The sequence below is a fragment of the Seriola aureovittata genome, chromosome 6 (genome assembly GCF_021018895.1).
Source record: "Seriola aureovittata isolate HTS-2021-v1 ecotype China chromosome 6, ASM2101889v1, whole genome shotgun sequence".
Classification (NCBI taxonomy): domain Eukaryota; kingdom Metazoa; phylum Chordata; class Actinopteri; order Carangiformes; family Carangidae; genus Seriola; species Seriola aureovittata.
The window spans coordinates 12,619,041-12,640,379 of record NC_079369.1 but is presented as its reverse complement, the minus strand read 5'-3'; the positions used below and the strand labels follow the sequence as shown (position 1 = coordinate 12,640,379).

The 21,339-nt window shown below is 41.2% G+C and overlaps 1 protein-coding gene across 1 annotated transcript in view; it reads right to left on the bottom strand.

Moving 5' to 3' along the window:
* The window catches only part of insrb (insulin receptor b), an 84,129-nt gene extending 81,956 nt beyond the window's left edge, over positions 1-2,173 (bottom strand). The window contains exon 1 of the mRNA XM_056379277.1: positions 259-2,173. Coding sequence (XP_056235252.1) covers positions 259-352 — 94 coding nt within the window. The 5' untranslated portion in view covers positions 353-2,173. The remainder of the gene's footprint in view (positions 1-258) is intronic.
* Between the last annotated feature and the right edge of the window lie 19,166 nt (positions 2,174-21,339).

The window sequence follows — 21,339 nt, the reverse complement described above, 5'->3', positions numbered from 1 at the left end:
TGCGGATGGGTGTCTATATCATACTTAATGGTAGATTATCCTCTTATAATGATGACATTTAGAATTGCTACGTGTAATCTATAATGTAGTAGGATATTTATTTAAAGTTAACACAGCTCTAAAATTGTTGTCAATATGTTAAGTGGCATTTGGTGCCGTTGGAAACAGTGAATTTGGATGATATATGTTACAACACACAGCAACATTGCTTGGAGAATAATTTTTTTTTTTTAAATTAAAAAAAACAGCAATACTTACTTTCTCCGTTTATTAGTCCACACTGGCATATAATGCAGGTGCAGATGATAAAAAACACAATTTGTGCTCGCAGCTTTAGCGTCCACAGCCTCATTTTGACTTGAAGATAAGTTGTGCTCTCCTCTTGAAGCTTCTCAAAAAACTCCAATCTTGAGGGAGAAATGTTATTTCAAAAGGCGCTGGAATATCAAAAGTAAAAAAAAAAAAAAAAAAAACCTTAAAACTGAAGGTCCAATAAAGACAACTGATTTAAGGTTGCCCCCCGTAAGCCGGGGGGGTTGGTAATAAATTTATGAGAATCTTCCCAGCCAAGTCTGTGATGTATGTGAGCCCTGGAAAAAATGCAGACCACTAAATAACGTGATCTTGGGCTCTCGTAACACATGTGCGAGTAAAAATCTTCATTGTCCATAAGTGAAGGCGCCAGTCCACGTTCATCTGTTTAATTTTGGTGCTACACAGAATCAAGAGAGAAATAATAGTATTATTATTAATATCCCACACGCAGAGGGCTAGTTTGGAGATCCCCGAAGGAGGTCCACTGGCCCCGGGCTCATTTCTCTGTAATGCACAGCTCCAGTGAGGGAAGACCCACTTCAAAAACAAATTGCAATAAGTATTTTTCTTATGCACAGCGTTAATAAACAGTCTCCTCTTCTGTTCCTCCAGCAGACATGGGTTGAAAGTTGTGGATATCGCCCAATACAGAACCAAACACGGGAGTTGGCAGGGTTTGCGCTCTCTCTTTTGAAGTCCACAGGTCTTTATATTACTCCTGCTTGCTAGTATCTTCTCAGAAGCTCGCCCTTTTTAAGACAGATGGGAGCACATCCCAGGAAACTCCTCCGAGCAGCTACGTGCAGGAAAAACGTGCAGCGATTCAGCTTTCCCTACTACGACCCTCCTCTGAACTCCTTCACCCCCGCTGACCACCACGCCGCAAACGGATGGACATCCATAAAACGACAAAACGGGAGAAAGAAAACAAAGAGGGAAAACTTGGGAGGTAAACGTTACTTCTTTCTCCATCCACTGTGAGGTAAAAAAGGAACAAAAACAACGGCTCCGTTTAACCTGCACGCTGCTGTGAAGTGAGAAAACTCCTCACCACGCCGCCCGTTTCTTTTTCTCAGATTAACGTTAGCTGATGGGGAAAACAGCTAACGTTAGCTAGCTAATCCAAAACAAACGAGGTTTCAGTGTCGGCGATAGAGTTAAAAAATAAAAGAAAAACCACACACACACATAAAGTGAGTATCCCGTCTCCGACAGTCAAAAAAGGATGAGGTAAACAAACATAAAAAGACTTTAAAAAAAAAAAAAGACGGGTCAAGTGTAAAAACTTGGATTCCCGTTCCGTTTAGCGATTGCTCTCCCTCAGGTTCCCCCTCTCTCCGTCTCTCTCTCCGCGAGTCTCTCCACCAGTAAACAAGTCCTGCCAGTCACCTCAGCTGGGCCACACATGGTCTGCGGCAAAACACGGAGCGGATAACCGCTTACCCAACGACCAGGGTCCGGATCTGGACTGTCTGAACCGGCGCTGGTGTCAGAACGCCGGTGCTCTTTGTCAGGGAGGAGGTGAAGACACAACAACACCGTTTAAAAACTGGAATAGAGTATAATTAAAATACAATTTGATATATTTCTTAATTAAAAATAAATATGTTCATCAGTTGACTCCTTTTTTCTGATATCGACAGTCTGTATGAAGTATCTAATATATGTTTAAACATCACCTGTTAAATTGTCTAGTTAACATTCACCACGCCTGACTGTCTGACTTTCTGCCCATTTCACATTTTCGTGAATACAGATTGTGGGCAAAATCATAGAAACTCAGTAACCCAGCAACAGTTACCAGTTTTAGTCTGCAACTAACAATGTATTCTCATTTTTGATCAATATGCCAATTATTTTCTTTATTAAATCACTTTGTCTAGGCTAAAGAAAACCAGAAAAGAGTGAAAAATGTCTCTTATCATTTCCCAGAGCCCAGTAGTGCAGAATAAAAAATATTAAGTTTATTGTCATATTGTCAAGAAAAGAAAAGAAATTTGCTAAAATAAGGGAATGCCTGCAAACTGAGTGAGGCAATTATCAAAACAGCTTATCTGTCAATCAACTAATCAGTTAACGTAGTAATTTTTTTTCTTTTTTTAGGTTCAGGAGGAATCAGTCAGATGTCCTGTTTGCCATATGTCAATTTTATACCATTATTTCTCAACCAAATACAAAATCAACTCATATTTGACTTGAAGTCTACCCTTGATTTAAGTGGCTGCACTTATTGTATGCAGAATCTGTTTACATGTACGTGTAGATTCACTGATAAGATTTGTGCCACACATTTCTGCCCTTATCTACCTTGGCCTTAATATGAAGAGATGGCACAGTGTCGGCTGAAATATTTTTTTTTCCTTCCAAAATGAGATGAAAGAAGCTGTAGAGAGAGGGTGAAAAATAAACCTGTCAAGGCTCTCTGGTGGTGACACGTTTCTAAATTACTGTTAATAAAAAAAAAAAAAATCCTGAACATCTCTGTACTGCAATGTCTCGTTAACTTGTCGGCTGCTACTGCTATTTTATGATCATTTTACAATGTTTTCCAGATTTTCCTTGTTACATTGTCATAGACCATTGAGATTGTGGGCAAAACAAAGTTGCTATGTGTCATAGAGCAGTGTAAACATTACACACTGTCTTGGCCCGACAGCAGGAAGTAAAATACCTGTCTGCAGTAGGGAAGGTACACATAGTTCCCTCACATTTGCATAACAAATATACTCATAATGAAACCTGTCCTATTGGTGAAACATAACTGCAGACAATACCTGGAAATTCTTCCTGCTAACACTTAACACATGGCTGCACCTGACCACATTTCTTACCTGACCCTGAGACCTACTGACTTAGAATAGAATAGTTTAGAATAGAGTAGAACATTTCCTTCTTGTTTATCACACAGGGGTGCAGTTTGTGTGCTTGGATGGGAACATACTGCTGTACTCTGCTAAGAGCTTGTGGAGCAGGCTTATTGTTAATCTGAGGAATGTTGTTACCCAGTGAACAGAGTAAATGAGGTATTAGTGAGATTAAATGTCACAGGTCTGAAGGACTAAGGGTTGTGGAATCTAGTCAAAACAGATCTCTTTGTGGTAGTCACGCTGTCTGACGCCAACTGGAGGCACATACACACACACACACACACACACAGTCTCTCTTCTTCTTTTCTTCTTTTCTCTTCTCTTCTTATACTCTTATGCTCTTCACACACTTGTCCCACTTCCTCTCAGGTACTGCACACAACAGCAATTTCTTTCCTTTTTCAGTGGGAGCAGAGGAAGTTGAGTGAATGGCTTTTTATCCCACTAACCTACCTAGAGGGCTGTTATATGAGTCTACACATGCAGCACTTGTGCAGCACTACAGCCCTGCTCATGCACCGTTGTACTACGACTTCATTTCAGTAGGTGGCACTAAAAATAACTCCAGCCAATTCACTTACACCAAATGTCAAACAGGGACAAAGGGATACAATGTTGTGAATAAATAGGATTAAATCTGACCAGAGAGGCAAGCGTGGGGAGCTTTGAGATATGTCAAATAATCACAATGTCAGCATATACGTTGTATTGTGAGGTTGTAGGAATTCTTTGATAAGAACTGCTTTAAATAATGGCCTCGAGTGAAGAATTTTAACTAAAATGTGGGTTTTTAAACATTCCTAAGCATCTTATCTTCTCTACAGAGTTCACCTCAGTCAGTCACAAAGGCAGTGTCCTCCACTGTGAACATGGATATGTGCCTATCGTATAAGTGTTCACACCTCTCTTTTTATCAAGATCTCTGGGGCAGAATTGGGATGTTTCCACCTGGCATTGGGTCAATTACTCAGGATATGCTGATACTGTAAGTGAATGACACAGAGATGGTTGTAATTCAACCGTTGAGGAAAAAGCTGCAGGGTCAGTGCTTGCCACAACAGTGAAAGCTATTCTTCAGGGCCCCACATGTCCCAATTCATTTTGTTTTCATTCTTTTTTATGTTTATGGCAAAACAGTATATAGCCATGTATAAAACTGTCGGCAGTGGCACCACAAAAGACAATGCAATTCCACAAAAGTCTCTTTTGTTTTGTTTGGATCCAGCAAGGTAAAAGCACAAACAAGTGCAAGATAGCATACAAATCAAATTATTGTTTTCAGTCATGCAGAATATTCTCTTCAAATCCCTCAAACTTCCTAAAGCAGGAAACAAGAGTCTCTGTCAAAGCTAAACATTAAGGCCGGAGTTATCGCAGCGCCTTCAGTTTTTACTACATCATTACATCCAGTAATACCTCAGCTGAGGCTATCTGTTTATACTGAGTACCGACCCCGTAACCAACTCAATCTTTATCCCAGATTTACAAATTTCCCAGATCTGTGTACCTGACTGTGTGAAACTCATTTGGATCTTTTTCATGTAAGGTAACATGATACCATGGATTGCTGTGGCAGTGAGTCAGCGACCAATATCTGATCTACTTGATAAGGTCAGTATCTGTACCAATACCAATCTGGTGTATCAGATCGGGGCATCCAGGTTTGATTGAGTCTGAACATGAAATCACCAGATATTAACCCAGGTGAAGACATATAGTAGACTGTGTCAATGCTCCTTTAGGCTTCAGGTCCAAATAATATCTTGATTAGGCTTTAGCCTCATCAACCAAGGGGCACTCAATATAGCAATAAAGAGCAGCTCCTTTGAGAGCTGCAGAATTCAGTTGGCATTCAATACACACATACAAGTGAATGAGTTACAAATGCACATATTTGCATTTTTCTCCTCCTTCCTCACAACACAAATTTTTGCCACATTAACTCCCACTACATATTACATCTGTTTCTCTCTCTTTCACACATAGATGCAGAAGGCAAAACAAACTCCCGTTCGTTCCCTCTGCAGTCGTCTCTGCTGCGCCCTGTAAATGGAGGGATTAATATGTTTGAATGGATAGAGTGTCTTTCTTTTGTTGGTGTGGAAGGCTCAGTAATTAGCTGCCTGGGGAGCCAGGAAGCAGGAGCCTCCGTTCAGCCTGTGTATGTGCTGTATGCATGCGGGCATCTGTGTGTGAGATAGACTATGTCCACCAAGGAGAGGGTCATGAGCTTAAACAGACAAAGCGGTCCTGGATTATCCTCTTCAAACGGCTCCCTGTGTTAGTGATTTACACTTTTAGCACTTGCTGTTCCTGCACTTCAGGCCCTGTAGCCCGCAGCTGAGACAAACAGCAGGCTCTCTCTCACTGTCTCTCAATCACACCAGCGCAGTACAATCCCATGTATCGCCATTTGAGCGAGAGATTCTTCCTCTCATGCGGAGGCGCTGCACATCGCTCGTTTTGTATGACAAAACTTCTGCATGCCTGTGACACAGGAAAAGGGAGTTTACAAAAATATATACAACAGGATATGCATAATCTGTGACAAGAGGAAGTTCTGTATTTTGGTACATCTGCAGAAAATATTAGCATGGAATCAATTAATTTTCTGTGTCTTTCATAAACAACTGAGGTTAAGATATATCATGCAACATGTAAAACACTTTACTGTGTCATTATACTCACACTGTTGCAGGTCTGTGATGTGGAACAGATCCACTCTTCTTCCTGTACAGGTGCACTATGGGGGGGGGGGGGGGGGTATATCACAAACGTTGTGTTTTTGCAGCTTTTATTTAAAAATCATAAAAAAGACTTCTTCATCATCATCATCATCATGCTTGAAAAAATTGCCATTACACATACATTAAATGAAAATTAATAAAAGATATAAAGCTGTCCACTGATATCTGAATGTAGTTATTATGTTTATTCTGTTTTTATTGTATTTTTATGGTAAAATATTCATTTTCCATAATATAGTAACATATTGTAGGCAAACAAGTCTGTACTGTCGAGCCTTGCCTTGTAATTTGTGACATTGTTATCAGCACATCACACTTTCACTATTGCACATTTGTACTTTGCACCTCCCTTTGTTTAATTCTTCCTACTTTTACTTTATGGTATTCTATTCCAGTCTATGGATTTTATTACACTCTCTGTTTTTGCTGCTACAAATGCAATAACTGTATTTCATGCTGTAGCACTGCATAAAATGACACAAGACAGTTTATCCACCACCTAATTCTATTCCCTCAAGTGCCATTTTTGTTTCATTTTTTATTACACACTTCCAGGTCTCATCATTTAACTTATGACTAGTTTTGTCTCAGTATACTTCACAGTTACTATTTATGTTAGTATTTAGTACTTTTTATTTTTGGTATTCCATGCTTCAATTTGAATATAGCGGATCATTTACGCAGTATTGTACTTTTGAGCCATGCAAGCAGCGCCGCTCTAGGGGACGGCGATGTCCGCCACATACAAACTGAAATATCTCAACAATTATCGGATGGATCGCCATGAAGTTTTGTACAGACATTCATAGTCCCCAGAGGACGAATCGTACTGACTTTGGTGATCTACTACTTTGACTATAGCGCCACTGTGAGGTTGACATTAGTGAATAATTAAATAATAATCTCAATGCTTTTTAGATGGATTGCCATGAAATTCATCCTCCCCTCCGGGTGAATTGAAATTGTGTTGATTCCCTAAATTTACATCTAGCTACACCACCAGGTAATTCTTAAAGATAAATTTGTCCAATACTTTGGTTTATGACTAAATACCTGCAAAACTAATGACATTCCTGTCAGCTTCAGCTTTGTGCTTTTGTGCTTTGTGTTTTGTGCTACACATACCAAATGCAAAATTAAGGTGGTGAACATGGTAAACATTATACCTTGTTAGCACTGTTATTGTGAGCAGCATAGCTCCAAGCAACCTCACAGAGCCGCTTGCATCATTGTAGGTGTTGCTTAAAGGTTACTCATCTATACATCTATATATCTGTTTGTGTACTTCTGCTGCTGTAAAACTTTCAAGTTCAAGTTTATCTTATCTATATATTGTATATTTACGGTACACTGTGTGCATATTTTTTTCACTATGTTTATTGAGCATATTAGGCGAAGAAAATTCTTAAGGAGGAATGAAGGTCCGTCTAATGCTAAATTCCATTTGATTTGTGAATGAAATCAAGTGAAGTTGAATGGAGCGACCTGGTCCCTGATGATCCAGGGGAAGTGGAGGCCCAGCCCACCTCTCTGCAAGTGGAAAAGTTTTATCTGAAATAGTCTCAGTGAGGAAGATGAGGAGATCTTTTGACTATGACAGTAGATGTCAGGCTAAACCATTGACTGAGACTAAGCCAAGAACACCGAGGTCAGCTCAACACTGTGATTATGTGCCCTGTGATTCGCTCAGTGATCCGATAAATCTCACTCTCAGACCACACAATTCATGTTGATAATCCATGTTGATAACAGCTGCCTTTGAGGTCATCAGATTGATCCATGGAGCTCCAGTACGTCTGAACTCTCAGTCTCATCAACTGCTAATGAAACTGTAACCAAGGCTACACTGGGCCATCTATAGAGCAGCTTATATGCATTCCAGGGGATTTATGAATCACAGAGTACATACTGTATATCAATCAGCCTTTCAGACGACGAGTCTCTTACTGTACACAGGTTCCTGCTCCCTGGCTGCCAGCGTCAGATTCAGACACAAGTCATGCATGCACGTTTCAAGATATTTCAAGGGCACTGTATCTGCATTTCCCATTCCACATTCATCCTCCTCAAGGCTTTAGATTCAGTGATTTATTACCATGTTAAGAAGAGCTTAAAGATGATATGCAAAAGGAATGCATAAAAATTAGGTACATTTATGCATGTAACCCAGGAGTTATACTGTATTATGCTGGGGAGAGTTTGGGTAGCTGTCATTAGATAAGGAGATATTAGAAATTCACTGTTGATCAATCTTGACTCTGTAGTTTTTTATACTGCAGATAGATAAACATATAGGCAGTTTGTTCCAGTTGAATGACAAAGACGGAGGAAATCATTTATTTGACAGACCAACCGTAGCCTATATAAGCCTTTATTTAAACTAACTGCAACAAAAACAATCTGCATGCCTAGTGTCCATCAGAACAGAATACACAAGAAATAAAAATCAACCAGAATATAACACAGACATTCTGCCTGCATTATCGGCAACATGAGGAGCCTACTCTTACTTTTCATACTTTGTAAGTACAATTTGTTGCTGATACTTGTTTGTAACTAAAAACTTGAGTGCAGGACATTTACCAATAGCGAAGTATTTTTTCCTTGAGGTATTGCAACTGCACATTTAATCGTGTGTGTGTGTGTGTGTGTGTGTGTGTGTCAAATAAGAAGCTGTTCCTGATGTTAGACATCAGCCTCTGTGTTTTGAAGTGAAGTACAGTGAATGTGACCAAAGTCACACTGGAATACATGACCTTGTTCCTGACATCCAACATCCTTTTTGTTCTATATGTTACGCTGACCAAGTGAATTCTTCAATCACCCTGAAGATAAAGGAAGACATATAGCAGTTTATTTTCTTTAACAGAGAGGTTTCCTCTCTGAGATAGCTCTATCTCTGGCACAACGTCCTGAACTATACAGCACCCTTCAGTTAAACCCGGGCGCAGCCCCTGTTACACTCTGCTCCATTATGTGTGTTGTGTGTGTCCCTGTGTGTTCACCCCTGGCCTGTGTGTTAGACACTTAACCCTGGTCCATCCCAGGGAGCCTTGTTTTCCCACACATGGGCCACAACACACTTATCTATAAACAGATTAGACTGTCAAGGTCACTTCTGCTGGCCACTCCTCTCTTTCCGTGTACAAACTCTCATCACCTGCTCTTTTCCTTCACACTTTCAAGACTGAACCCACTCCAACAATTTCATCTTCCTTTCTTTCTTTTTTTTCTCTGTGCTCATTTTTGTTCCCTACTCTTTTATACCCCACCCACTCATCCACCCTCCTTTGCTCCCAGCCCCCACCGCCCTATCTGTTCCTTTTCTCACACTGATGGGTGGTTCAGGGGGCCATGAGGCCATGTGCAGGGCTAAAGGATTAGTTTCATCATTGATAAGGAACTGGGGAGGAGTGTTGCATGGCGAGATTGAACCTGAACGCCCTTCCTGAGAGGATGTGTCAGTGACAGCTTTATCCACGTATTGTCAGAGTGACAGCGAAAGCAACACATCCAGAGTGAGAGGCCCAGTAAACACACAGGACAGTCAAGGTCAGGTCAATGTCACAGGTCCCTGAGCAGCGCAGGCTCAGGGGGAAAAGGTGTGCTGTCTTCAGGAAGACAGTGTGTGCTGCACAACATCAAAGTACGACTCTCGTGCTTCCCCTCACACTGGGAATATGGGGACACTGTTCGTTTTGTTGCTTCCTTTCGCACGTAAATGTGTACACGTGCGTGGACACATGCCATGAGCATGGCTCCCACTAGAGGAAAAGTTACACGGGGTTGTGGTGTAATGGCTTTCTTCCTGCTTGTCCAGTTGATTGAGATGCACCTCTTGACAGCAGTTAAAGTTCTGAATATAACTGAGGCGACTGGGCTTGTGATCACCTTGTTAGCAGAGGAAGGGGGAGTTGACATTTAGCTTGCTAACTTTAATGCTTGGCCCTGTATTAATGATTCTAGGAAGAAAATGTGTTATTATTTATTATTAGATATGATCTGTTATCAGAAAACTACTAGAAAATTGAAGAAGAAGGACTGGGACAGTTTATGATAATAATACTTAATGATGATTAATTTCAATTTTCAGCACACTGGAAGAAAAAGTCTATCTTACTGCAAAAAGTCTTTAAGGCTCATAGTCAGTGTTCATTTTCAGACAGATCTCTTCTTCAGCTTTGCTTTTTGGTTAAATACACTTTCATATTGCAGTGCAGTGATATTCTCATATGACATCTTGTTTTATAAATTCACTGTCGCTGTTTTAGAAGTTTGCTAGAAGCGAGTGTCACTATGTTGAAACACAGAATCAGAGACAAACACAACATTAGTATCATCGGTCACTTATTTCAGCAAAAATAAATCTCCACAAAAGCTTGACTTAAAGGAGGCAGGTAGAATGACTTCACCTTTTTATATTTTATATTTTATACTTCCACTTGTTCCACTTTAGTAAAATATAATTTTAGGATGAATAATTGACCAAGTGATTTGTTAGGATGAAGGTTTTCTGCAGGGTGGTATGGTTAACATGCTTAGCCACTATTCTTTGCATTGATAATACTGGTGAATTTATCTGCACATTGTCTTATTTCCAGAATTAGGTTAATAATTAGATGGACGAAACTAACTGTAGATGCAGTCATGTCATGTAAAATGTGTCATTTATAGTTTGTGATTGTGAACCCTTTTCCTTAACTGCATGTGAAATCAGCAACCAAGCGACTTGTGAGTGCAGATCAGAGTGGGGATAAAAATTCCCAGGATTCCAGTGACATGGGGACCTGCCAGTTACCCTCTGTGTCCTCCCTGAATGGATATGTGCTTCATGGATTTAGATACCCACCATATCCAAATGATTTAATGAGTGATGAGAAAAGGCTCTGTTCTTCCGAAAATAACATTTTATCTGCCATGAATTTTGGTTGTTAAGATTTTCTCGCCATGAACTGGCCTCTATTTGCAGAAATTAGTGTCATTTCAAAGCAGCCAAATTTCTCATGGCATGAACTGATATATATGCGTAGATGCGGTATGTGGGTTGATGTTGAATGCACATTAGATGTTGCTGGATATGCAAATCAAGTTTCTATTTCCTTCCCCTGCTCCAGCTTATCAACCGTTTCAGATTATATCATGAACAATTTCTGCCTGCTTTTCAAGCAATAACTTGAGTGTCATGTGGAAACGGTCTCTGGTACGAGCATTTGAATCACAGTGTACATGAAGACATTTATTGGACACATATTGTGCATTAACCATGCCCAAGTAATTTAATAGCTACTAGTGTTATCTTGACCCCTGAGCTGAGCAGGAAATTGTTTGGAAATATGTTGATTAATTAAATGTTGTATCTTGGAGAATGCAGTGGGAATGTATATGATCTCAACAACCTATAAATAGTGAACAGCAGAGATAATGTGAAACAAAAGTATATAACATGGATATATTTCTGTAAAATATATTTACAGAAATAAACGGGAGAGGCTTATGGAGGTCAAAGTGCAGAGCGTATTTTCTCTCTGGCTCAGCGATCGACTGAGACCATGTAAGAGAAAGGGGAAACACTTAATTACTTCCTGAGAGGGAGACATGGTTGTGGGATAAATGCAGCAGCATTGTATTAGTGTTTACAGAGGAAACAGACCCGGCCACACACCACCCATCCTGGACGTTGCAAACACCACATCCAAGGTGAGAACTACTTCTTCTGAGAGGATCAAATATAGATTGCAGCGTTCATGACACCATCAATTACAGGGGAGCGAGAGACTAACTGCTACTTTTGATAGTAACCTGGCACAACGTCTGTAAAACTGCTCCCCCCCAGTGAACCTTCTTTTCCTCTAAACAAAATTAGACGTAACTTGGCTGCCAAACAAACTGCCACAGTCATTGATTAGTTTCCTCTTCCGTCTGCTTTTTACTATTGTTATTGACCCGGTGGAATGAAGTCTAAGTACTGGCTCCAAGCTCTTGTCAGTTGTTTGACAGAGAGGTTTGAGTGTTTGTGTGTGTGTGTGTGTGTGTGTGGCCTCTTCTTTTTCATCCCAGAGGAGCAGGAGTGGGGAAGCCAGACATCAAGGCTTTAACTATTCACTCTTCCCAAGTCCTATTTCCAGCCACAGCCCTGAGGCATGCTACTTCAACATCCTGCGACTCAGGCCCGACTGACCACAGCGCAGCTCTGTGACCCCGGGGGCCAGCGCTCTGCGCACTGAGAATGGGAGTGGACCAGGTGGCTGTGTTGTGTCTTGAAACTTCCCAGAATGACGGTAATAAAAACAGTGTTTGTTTATGTTCTCACAAGGAGAGGGACAGGGAAGTTGGGGATCAGGGAAGTAGGATGTGTGTAAAAGTTCAGCAAGAGGTCTGAGAGTCAACAAACAAGCTGTGGCTTTAGACTTACGCAAGAATGAATTATTGAAATGTAATGTAATTTACTTGACAGAGTGCAAGTGTGTGTGTGTGTGTGTGTGTGTGTGATGATTGCATGCCTGAAAAAAGGCCGGCTGTGTGAGAGTACAGTGTGTCTGGTCACTATAAATAACCCCAGTTTGAAAACATGAGAGAGAAAAAAAAAAGCGCAAATAAGGAGATAAATATTCAGAGTGTGAGCGAAAAATAACGAGTCCCATCAAGCATGCAGGCTAAGATTAGATAGGTGATGATCAGGAACATGTGGTATGTATCAGTGAGACATGTCCCTGTGCTCATTAAATGTTTGCTTAGTTACATTTTTTTTGTCAGTTGCTCAGAAGTTTACATACACTTGTCAGGGACCTTTGTGTCGAGGCAGTTTGGGGATTTCAGTTATTTCTATTTCTGTGGCAGAATGATTGGGAAATGTACTTCTTTGACACAAAACAAATAAGTTTGGTTTCAAAAACCTTTCATGGGTCTTCTAAAAAACATGATGAAATCTGATTGGACATAAATACACATACAGCAAGTATGTGTAAGTATTGGGGGCATAGAAAGTTCTAGGTTGTTATGAAACATTATGAGATTGCATCTTAACCTCCTGTCTGTGACTAACTGCAGTTGGTAACTTTTCTGTGCACATATAAAAAGGGCTTGTTTGACTGCACACATTAGATGAAGCCACAGATATCACAAAGAGAAAGCCCAACGAGCTCAGGACAGATCTGAGAAGATGCATGATAGATTTACACGAGTCTGGAATGACAGGAATCATCAGTGCAAACTGATGTTTTTAATTCTAAAGTGCTGGGCACAGTGGTCTCTTTGCCAAGGTCTGGGGGGGAAAAAAACAACAAAGTCAAACATTACTGAGAGACAACATATCAAAGTGGTCAGATTGTTATCAAAGAACCACTAAAAAACCCAGGTCTGCTGTGGTTTGGAAGCTGCTGGAGCACAGGTGTGACTGTCCTCAGTCAAGCGCTGGGCTGAGAGGCACCCTGTGAGGAAGCAGCCCCTCGACTAAACAGCACCTTAAGGCTCAACTCAAGTTTGCTCCTGATCACACGGATAAACAAAATCCTTCTGGAGGAGAGTTTTTCGGATGGAGTTATTCGGCCACAATGACAGGACATATGTCCATTACAAGTACCGTATCTTCAAGGGACATGGGACATACCCCGCAGCTCTCCTCAAAGAATCTTATGTCTTCTTTCATGTTCAGCCGCATGGATTCCCCATGTTTGGAGTTGTCCGGTTGATAGGAGTCTTTCTTATTTAAGCATTCGTGAACTATAGCACTGCCAGTGTTATTTCACCTGCCTGGTTTTTAGACAACAGGAAGATCAGGGCTTTAACTTGTCAGGGTCAATCAGCAGTTTGTCTTCTTGCAGTATAACAAAGGAAAATCTAGAAGACAGTGTAAAACCCTAAATAAAAAAAAATGTTTTTTTAGTCAGCAGGCACAGCTATTGATTATTTCCCAAATTGTCTTGCGTGGAAAGGTTTGAGCCCAAAGATCTCGGCGCTACTAAATAAATAAAGATATTACAACTGCAGGTCAAGGCTTCTCACAGCCTTCTCCCTGGTCCTATGATGTTTTATTCAGCTGCAACGTTTCTCTGCTTGTTGCGCTGCAGTGTGAGATAGATCGAGTCGGAGAGGGCGAGAAACAGGAGAGAGTGAGGCAACGTAGAGAGAGGCGAACAAGTAAAATTGGGTAGGGAGAACAACACAGGTAAATAACAGGTGTGTTTAGGAGGCACGGTTGGAGAGAAGAGAGAGAATGAAATATCAGTAACTGTTGCAGCAACAGTGGTCAAGGCCAATGTGACATTTACAGAAAAGACACTGGAAAGCATCTTCACCGTCTCACTTAGACTTCACCTGCTAATGACACCTGTCCAGCTGAAGAGCTGATATAATGTATATTAGGAAAAAATGTAATGCTTTTCTTTCAGGCATTAAGAGATGAAAGGAGAGGGAGACACACCTGCAGACACCTGAGGTTTTCAGTTTTTCATATCTTTTACTGAAGTAAAAGTGATTTTAAAATGCTGCAAAAAATCCTAACGAAGTGAAAACACTAAAGTATTATGAGGAAACTCTAAGTATCAAAAGTAATAATATGTGTTATGCATACAAACCTGATTGTTGTTGTAATATATTGGATTATTGTTACTGATTCATTAATGTAGTTGGAACCTTTTTTACTACGTCATTTACTGCTGGTTTCATCCATAAGTCAGTGTATCAAAAGATTCCCCTCTCAAATATAGAGGTAGAAAGTAAAAGTAAATGTACTTAGTTACATTCCACTACTGATATGTTGTCAGGCTATTGTATAAATCTATTTATAAATCTCACTCATTCTGTTGTATTTCAGTGGTTTCCAATAATACAACTGCTTTTTGCAGCCGAACCATGGTGTATTTCCATTGTGCTGTAGATACAGTTCAGTGCAACAAGATCACAGTGTAAGAGCTTAACGTCTGCAGAGCATCCAGTAAATCAAACATCCTCACCCTGCAGGAGGAGTAATGCCATTCATTCATTTATGAATGGTCTTGTATTGCACAAAAGCCCAGTACTGTGAACCCATGGTTTAGCTTGTAACAAAACATCCTTTCCATTTTCCACCTCATCGTATTTTGTCTTGCTTGTTTCCAGTAGCTCCAGTAGCAAGACTATTGTTACTGTGAAGATGCTCGCAGTTTTAAGCATGATCTTTTCCCGTCTTCCCCTCTGAGACCTACAGTCCTTTAACAAGGCAAAAGAAACAGAAAAGAAAAAAATCAATAGTCAAGTACAAGGAGCTGGCTTTGGTCTGACAACCAAACAAGCAGCATCAATATTGATCCGAAATATCTTGAAGTATGATGGATTGGAGAGGATATCACTGTTGAAGCAGTGTTAGTGCGCGCACACACACACACACACACACACACACACACACACACACACGCGTAAGAAAACTGAAAATGTGACCTATATATATATATATATGTATATATACACACACATACAGTATGTGTGTGTATATATACACACACATATAGTCTTTTAAAACTGAGCATTCATGAGAACGGAGGAATCCCTATTGTTGAAATCAGTCGGTGAATTCAGTGTCTGAGCTGCGTTTCTCCGAGGGTGCACTGAGAAAGTAACATGTTGCTGAAAACCTTGAAGAAGAATTTTGCCAAAATGTCACACTTTTGTATTTGCAATTAATCACGGACCAACTGGTTGGCCTTGACATAGCGACTCAGAGGACAAAACATGTGACGAATGACGTTGAAGCTACCCTTGAAAGAAACCTTGGTCTCCAACATCCTCACAAATAACAGCTCAGCCAAGGATTCAGACTTTTTTTATCAACATTGTGTTTCATACATACAGACTCACTCACTCACTCACACACACACAGAAACACACACACACACACACACACACACACACACACACACACACACACACACACACACACACACACACACACACACACACACACACACACACACACACACACAGACAGACAGACAGACAGGAATTTGGTTATTTTCATGTCAAACTCAAAAGCAGTTTCACTTGTTTTTGCAAAACTTTGTGTCTAGTATCAGTTTCAGTATTTTGTTCATTTGCATTTTTAATAAAAACATGGATATCCAGATGGAGTGGAAAACAGAGAGAGAGAGAGAGGGAACCTGGTAGATGAAAGCAAAAACAGAAAGATATCACACACTCTCTCCCAACACACACATGCATACACACCCCTAATCTGCCTCCCTGATGAGCCTCCCCTGTTCCAGGAGGGACCCTCCACCTGCTGTGGCAGCTTGGGGCCTCCTGGGGGAAAACTGTTGAGGGGCCCAGGAGAGGTGCGCCTGGTTCCTACATATCACTTTTGTTAAACAGCACATTATTCCTGGGATGCACCCCCCATCCCACCCCCAGGACACATCCCAGTCTTGGCTCCAGCCTCAGGCGGAGCTCAGAGCCTCATCTGCTGGGCCCTGCTCCTGCTCCAGACTGTCTACAGCACGTTCACGTCCTTGACGGTTTTTTCCCTCAAGGCCCCCTCCCTGTGTGAGCCACCATTCCCAGCCCAAGGCTCAGTGCACTCAGAGAAAAACAAGTGCCGTATCCAAGCCACCTGCGACTTTTCACCTCAGTCCCGATTCTAGTTTTAAACACTAATTTAAAGGAATATTTCAACATTTTGAGAAATATGCATATTCACTTTCTTCCTGAGAGTTTGATGAGAAGATTGATACTAGTCTCGTACCTTGATTATCCCACTTTTATGCCACTACATTTATCTGACATCTGTAGTTATCTTCTACATTTGAAGACTTTACATTAAAAACATATGATAAACTTACATATTACAAAGACGAAACCCCTTTGCAACAAAAACAGTGTCTACCTGGGGCCCCTTGTTTCAGGTTTCAGATGTCTATGAGTTGATAGCTACTTTCAGCATGATAACACACTATGTCACAAAGCAAATGTTGTCTCAGACTCGTCAGTTACCAGATCTGAATCCAGTGGAACAGCTCGCCTGGCTCTGTCTGAAAGTAACAAACCTGTATGCCAACATCTCTGAAACTCAGTTATTAACACATTTCTTTTGTTTGCTTTGTGTTTGATGAAAAGTTGCCATTTGAGTCGGTGTTATGTGCAGAAATATTCCTCAGGCAGGACCTGTACCTTCTTGGAACTGGTTGTCTTTCAACTGGTCCTGGCCAAGAATTTTTTTGCCACCTCACACCCGGTAAAACTGTCATTTTACACTTTAGTTCTGTACAGATTAAACAAACAAGATAAAACATGTTATTTTGTGAGCTTTGGAGGTGCTAGTAACTGTTGTTCTAAGCTAAACTGAGCCAAGCTAAGCTAACTGGCTGTTGCTACACATTTACCATACCGACATGAGAGAGGTATCAGTATTTTCATCTAAATCCTGGCAGGAGAGATAATAAGCATATTTCCCAAACTATTCCTTTAGGTCTGCTGTTTCATGGCCAAATAAGCGGCACACACTTGTCTTCCCAGCATCAATCCACAAAGCCTCCACAGCACCTACAACAGCCGTGGTCTTCAGTCCTGCCTGCTGGGAGATCCTGAATTACTAAAAAGGTGAAAGAGCAAAGAACCGAGAAATTAAGCCTCTCAGCAGCAGCACTACCTGGGCTGTATACATCAAAGACTGAGCAGAAACCAGCAGGTTTCTTCCACTGGGGACTCTTTCAGCGCTGCGCTGCCTGACAAATAGGCTGGAAGGTTCAGTGCATTAACCCACATGTTGACACTTGGCTGGGAACATGGAGTGATTGAGGGGCAATAGGGGGCTGCAGGGAATGACATGTGGCTCAGGTCTTTGTGGTGCAATAAACACACATGCATGCACAGGAGAAAACACACAGGCATGTACAGACACACACCAGCCACATAGCTAAGGATGTACTGTTATGTCTGCTTGGTTTATCCGTGGTGTACGTTTTGTGGATAATATGATTCTCTCAAATGAACCTGGATCCTCAATTTTCACACAAACGGTGAGAGAGGAGGAAGTGGTCCTCCTGTGTGCATCAGCTACTCCAACCCACCAGTTAGAGAGCTGCCACAACACAGCTGTACGTGTGTGTGTGTGTGTGTGTGTGTGTGTGTGTGTGTGTGAGCTTGGAGAGGAACCCTCATTAGGGTGTTAAGACTAAGGAAGAGCCACAGACACAACACAACCACACAGACAGACAGAGATACAGAAACACACGGTCTCTCACACACACAGGGAAGCGGGTCATGTCGAGGGAAACAGTAACGGCAAAATGAAAACAGAGAAACCTCCACAACACCTGTGTAGACCAGAGAGAGATTAGGAGATTGGGATCAACAGCAGCGCGGCTCTGATCAGAGGACACGGACTCAAGAAAACACTGAAATCAACACTGAGGTCTGCGAGAAAAAAGGTTTACTCTTAAATCTAAATTTAACTATGCAGTAGCACCTTTTGAACTATGAAACCGCTCTTTGAATGAAAATGAACTGCATTACATTGGTCTGGTTTATTGACAGCCTTCTGATTCTTCTATATCAATAATATATAATGGGCTACATGAGTTTTTGTCAGCGCGAGACAAAAACGTGTTTCCATCATTGTCCCTGGTGTTTTACACGTCCACCAACCTTGATGACCAAGATGTCGACAGGATTTTCATTTTCAACCGGAAACAAAGAGCTAACAACTGGAAAATATAACTATAAAAGCAAATAATTAGTAGAAACTTTCATGGAGTTCATTGACTTGTGGAGTTTTAGATGTAAAATGTGTAAATCCTGAGCAGTTGCAGAGCACACCTCTGTGGCTGAGACTGAAAAAAAGAGGCAGATCCCTTCTCTTCTCCATGAATTGGAGTATGCATGTGTAAGATAGTGACTCACTTTATAAGCTTAATAAGTGTAGACTTTTACGCTCCCATTAGGTCATTAACATTACAGCACGTTCAAATCTTTGGCAGAAAGAAAAAAAGGAAGAAAAAAAAAAGCAAAAACCCTCTTTACCCTTTTGCTCCCTCAAGGAAGTAGATGGAAAAAAAGAAAAAGAAGAATGAAAGAAAAATCTCCTTCATCTCTGTAGGCAACCCAAATCCTCACTGTAGCAGCAGCCAAAAACTAAATTAAAAAGACTGGAGAGTTGGGGTGTTTAACAGGCGCAACGCTGCGCTGAGAGGGGATGGAAGTTCTCTCATGCTTAACAATTTGTTCCTCTGTTCTCCGCTGTTTAGAAGGATCAAACCAATTAAAAGCATACTACAACACACACGCACGTGCACACACTCACTCACACACACACACACACACACACACATGCACCATCTCAAATATCAGTGGTACAACACCAGATTATTATTCTTTGTTTCCCAACTGTTCTGCTCCTAAATGATGATTCTTTCATTCTTTTATCATGGTCACAACAAAGAGTGAATCTTAAAGGTCTGACAGCAGCAAAAATACTGCTGGATTTTACCTGAAAAAACCCTCATACACGTGTTATCATGGGCGGCACGGTGAATAGTGGTTAGCACTGTCGCCTCACAGTGAGAAGGTTCTGGGTTTGAACCCCAGGCCTGGGGCCTTTCTCTGAGTTTGCATGTTGTTCCTGTGTGTGCTCCCTCCCACAGTCCAAAAGACTTGCAGGTTAGGTCAATCGGTGGCTCTAAATTGCCCATAGGTGTGTGTGCGTGTGCGTGTGAGTGGTTGTATGTGTCTATATGTCCGCCCTGTGACGGACTGGTGACCTGTCCAGGGGGTACCCTGCTCTCACCCAATGTCAGCTGGGATTGGCTCCAGCCCCCTCACGCAACTATAAGGATAAGTGGAATAACAGAGGGATGGATGTGTTATCTCAAAGACGCTGGTTACTTTCATGGTTGGATAATATTTAGGCTGAACCAGCCACGCTGAAATTTGGACCGAAGTGGAGGAAGAAGCGCAATAAAGTTTTATTTTGTTAAGCGTACGAAATGTGTGTGCATATGTAACGGTTTGTCTCTTCCTTAATAATTATTTTTTTAACACTAAAGACAGTTAGGAAAGTTGTAACTAATGGCTTATTACTGATTAATAAATAATTTACCAATGCTTTACCAATAGATTCGTTAAAAGCAATTAACAGGAATAAATGTTGTTTGCTAGGCTGTGAAAAACCCCACTGGCTGGTGTTTATCCTTTCTATTCTATCTAATAAATTATACCTGACATATATCTATCAAACATGAATGCCTTTATTAACCATGAATTACAACCAGCGTTAGAAGAAATATTGAGATCTTAACTTAAGTAGCAATACACCACGCAACACAAAAATACTGCATGGGTCACAAAATAGTGCCAAAAGTGGTCATTAGATGAAAGGATGGCCTGTCATAGTGATAAATATCATCAGATTATTATTACTGATGCATTACTGTGTGAGAAGCATCTTAATGCTGGAGCTGCTGATGAAACTAATTTTAATGTTAAGACACTTTAACGTATACCAATGCACATTTTGTTAGCTCATCCTTAGTCTTGAATGGAAAATGATTGTCAATGTAACTTTAATCTGTCAAATAAACGTAGAGGAGTAGAAGTATCCACCGCTGGTTACAACCTATAACGGCTCCATAGAGGGTGCCTTATTAGAAAATGGTAGCAAATTGATTAAGCTAATTTTGGAAAACAGCTTTGCACACACAGCCCTCACTATTTTTGGATCGTCCTGTGGGAGAAAGACTTCAGGAAGGAACCCATTCAGGTTTAGTGGGTCAGAGGTTAAAAGTGCCACTAATGAGCCTCACACAGAAGTTTTATGCTGAATATAGGAACTCGTACTTAACACATCCCAGACTCTGGGTTGTATGTGGGAAACTAAAACACAAATGGGTAACAGTCTCTTTCATTTAATGGGATAATACAACCATAATGAACATGAGAAACCGCACCACTGATGAAGTCATGTACTTCAGTTTCAGTTCAAAAGCGGAGAGCTGCAGCCTCAGAGAGCAGATCACACAGCCAGAGCATTAGCAAAGGCCTGAGAATGGAGGCGCAAACAGCTGTGATTAAACTGAGGGATGATGATCCTCCGCAGTGACACAACCTCATTTGGTCTCCTGGTGGCCTGCATACCTTGGCTTCCAGCAGGCAAAATACCCCCCAGGGATCCTAAAATACACGGTGGGCCAAGCCTCAGCCCAGCCAGGCGGGGCAGGGAGAGGGGAGAGAGGAAGGGCCAGGGGCAGAGCTGCAAGCCCGGGCAAGCCAGTCAGCTCCACAGGCCTCAGACGACAGTCGCACTGACAACACCGGAGGAATGCGAGAAGCTTCTTCATTGTGTTAGTTTGCATGAAAAATACAGTGTTAAATCACTGACAAAATAATGTTATCAGGCTAAATTAAGGAAGAACAAAAGCTGACAAATGCACAGATTACCCAGAGTCACA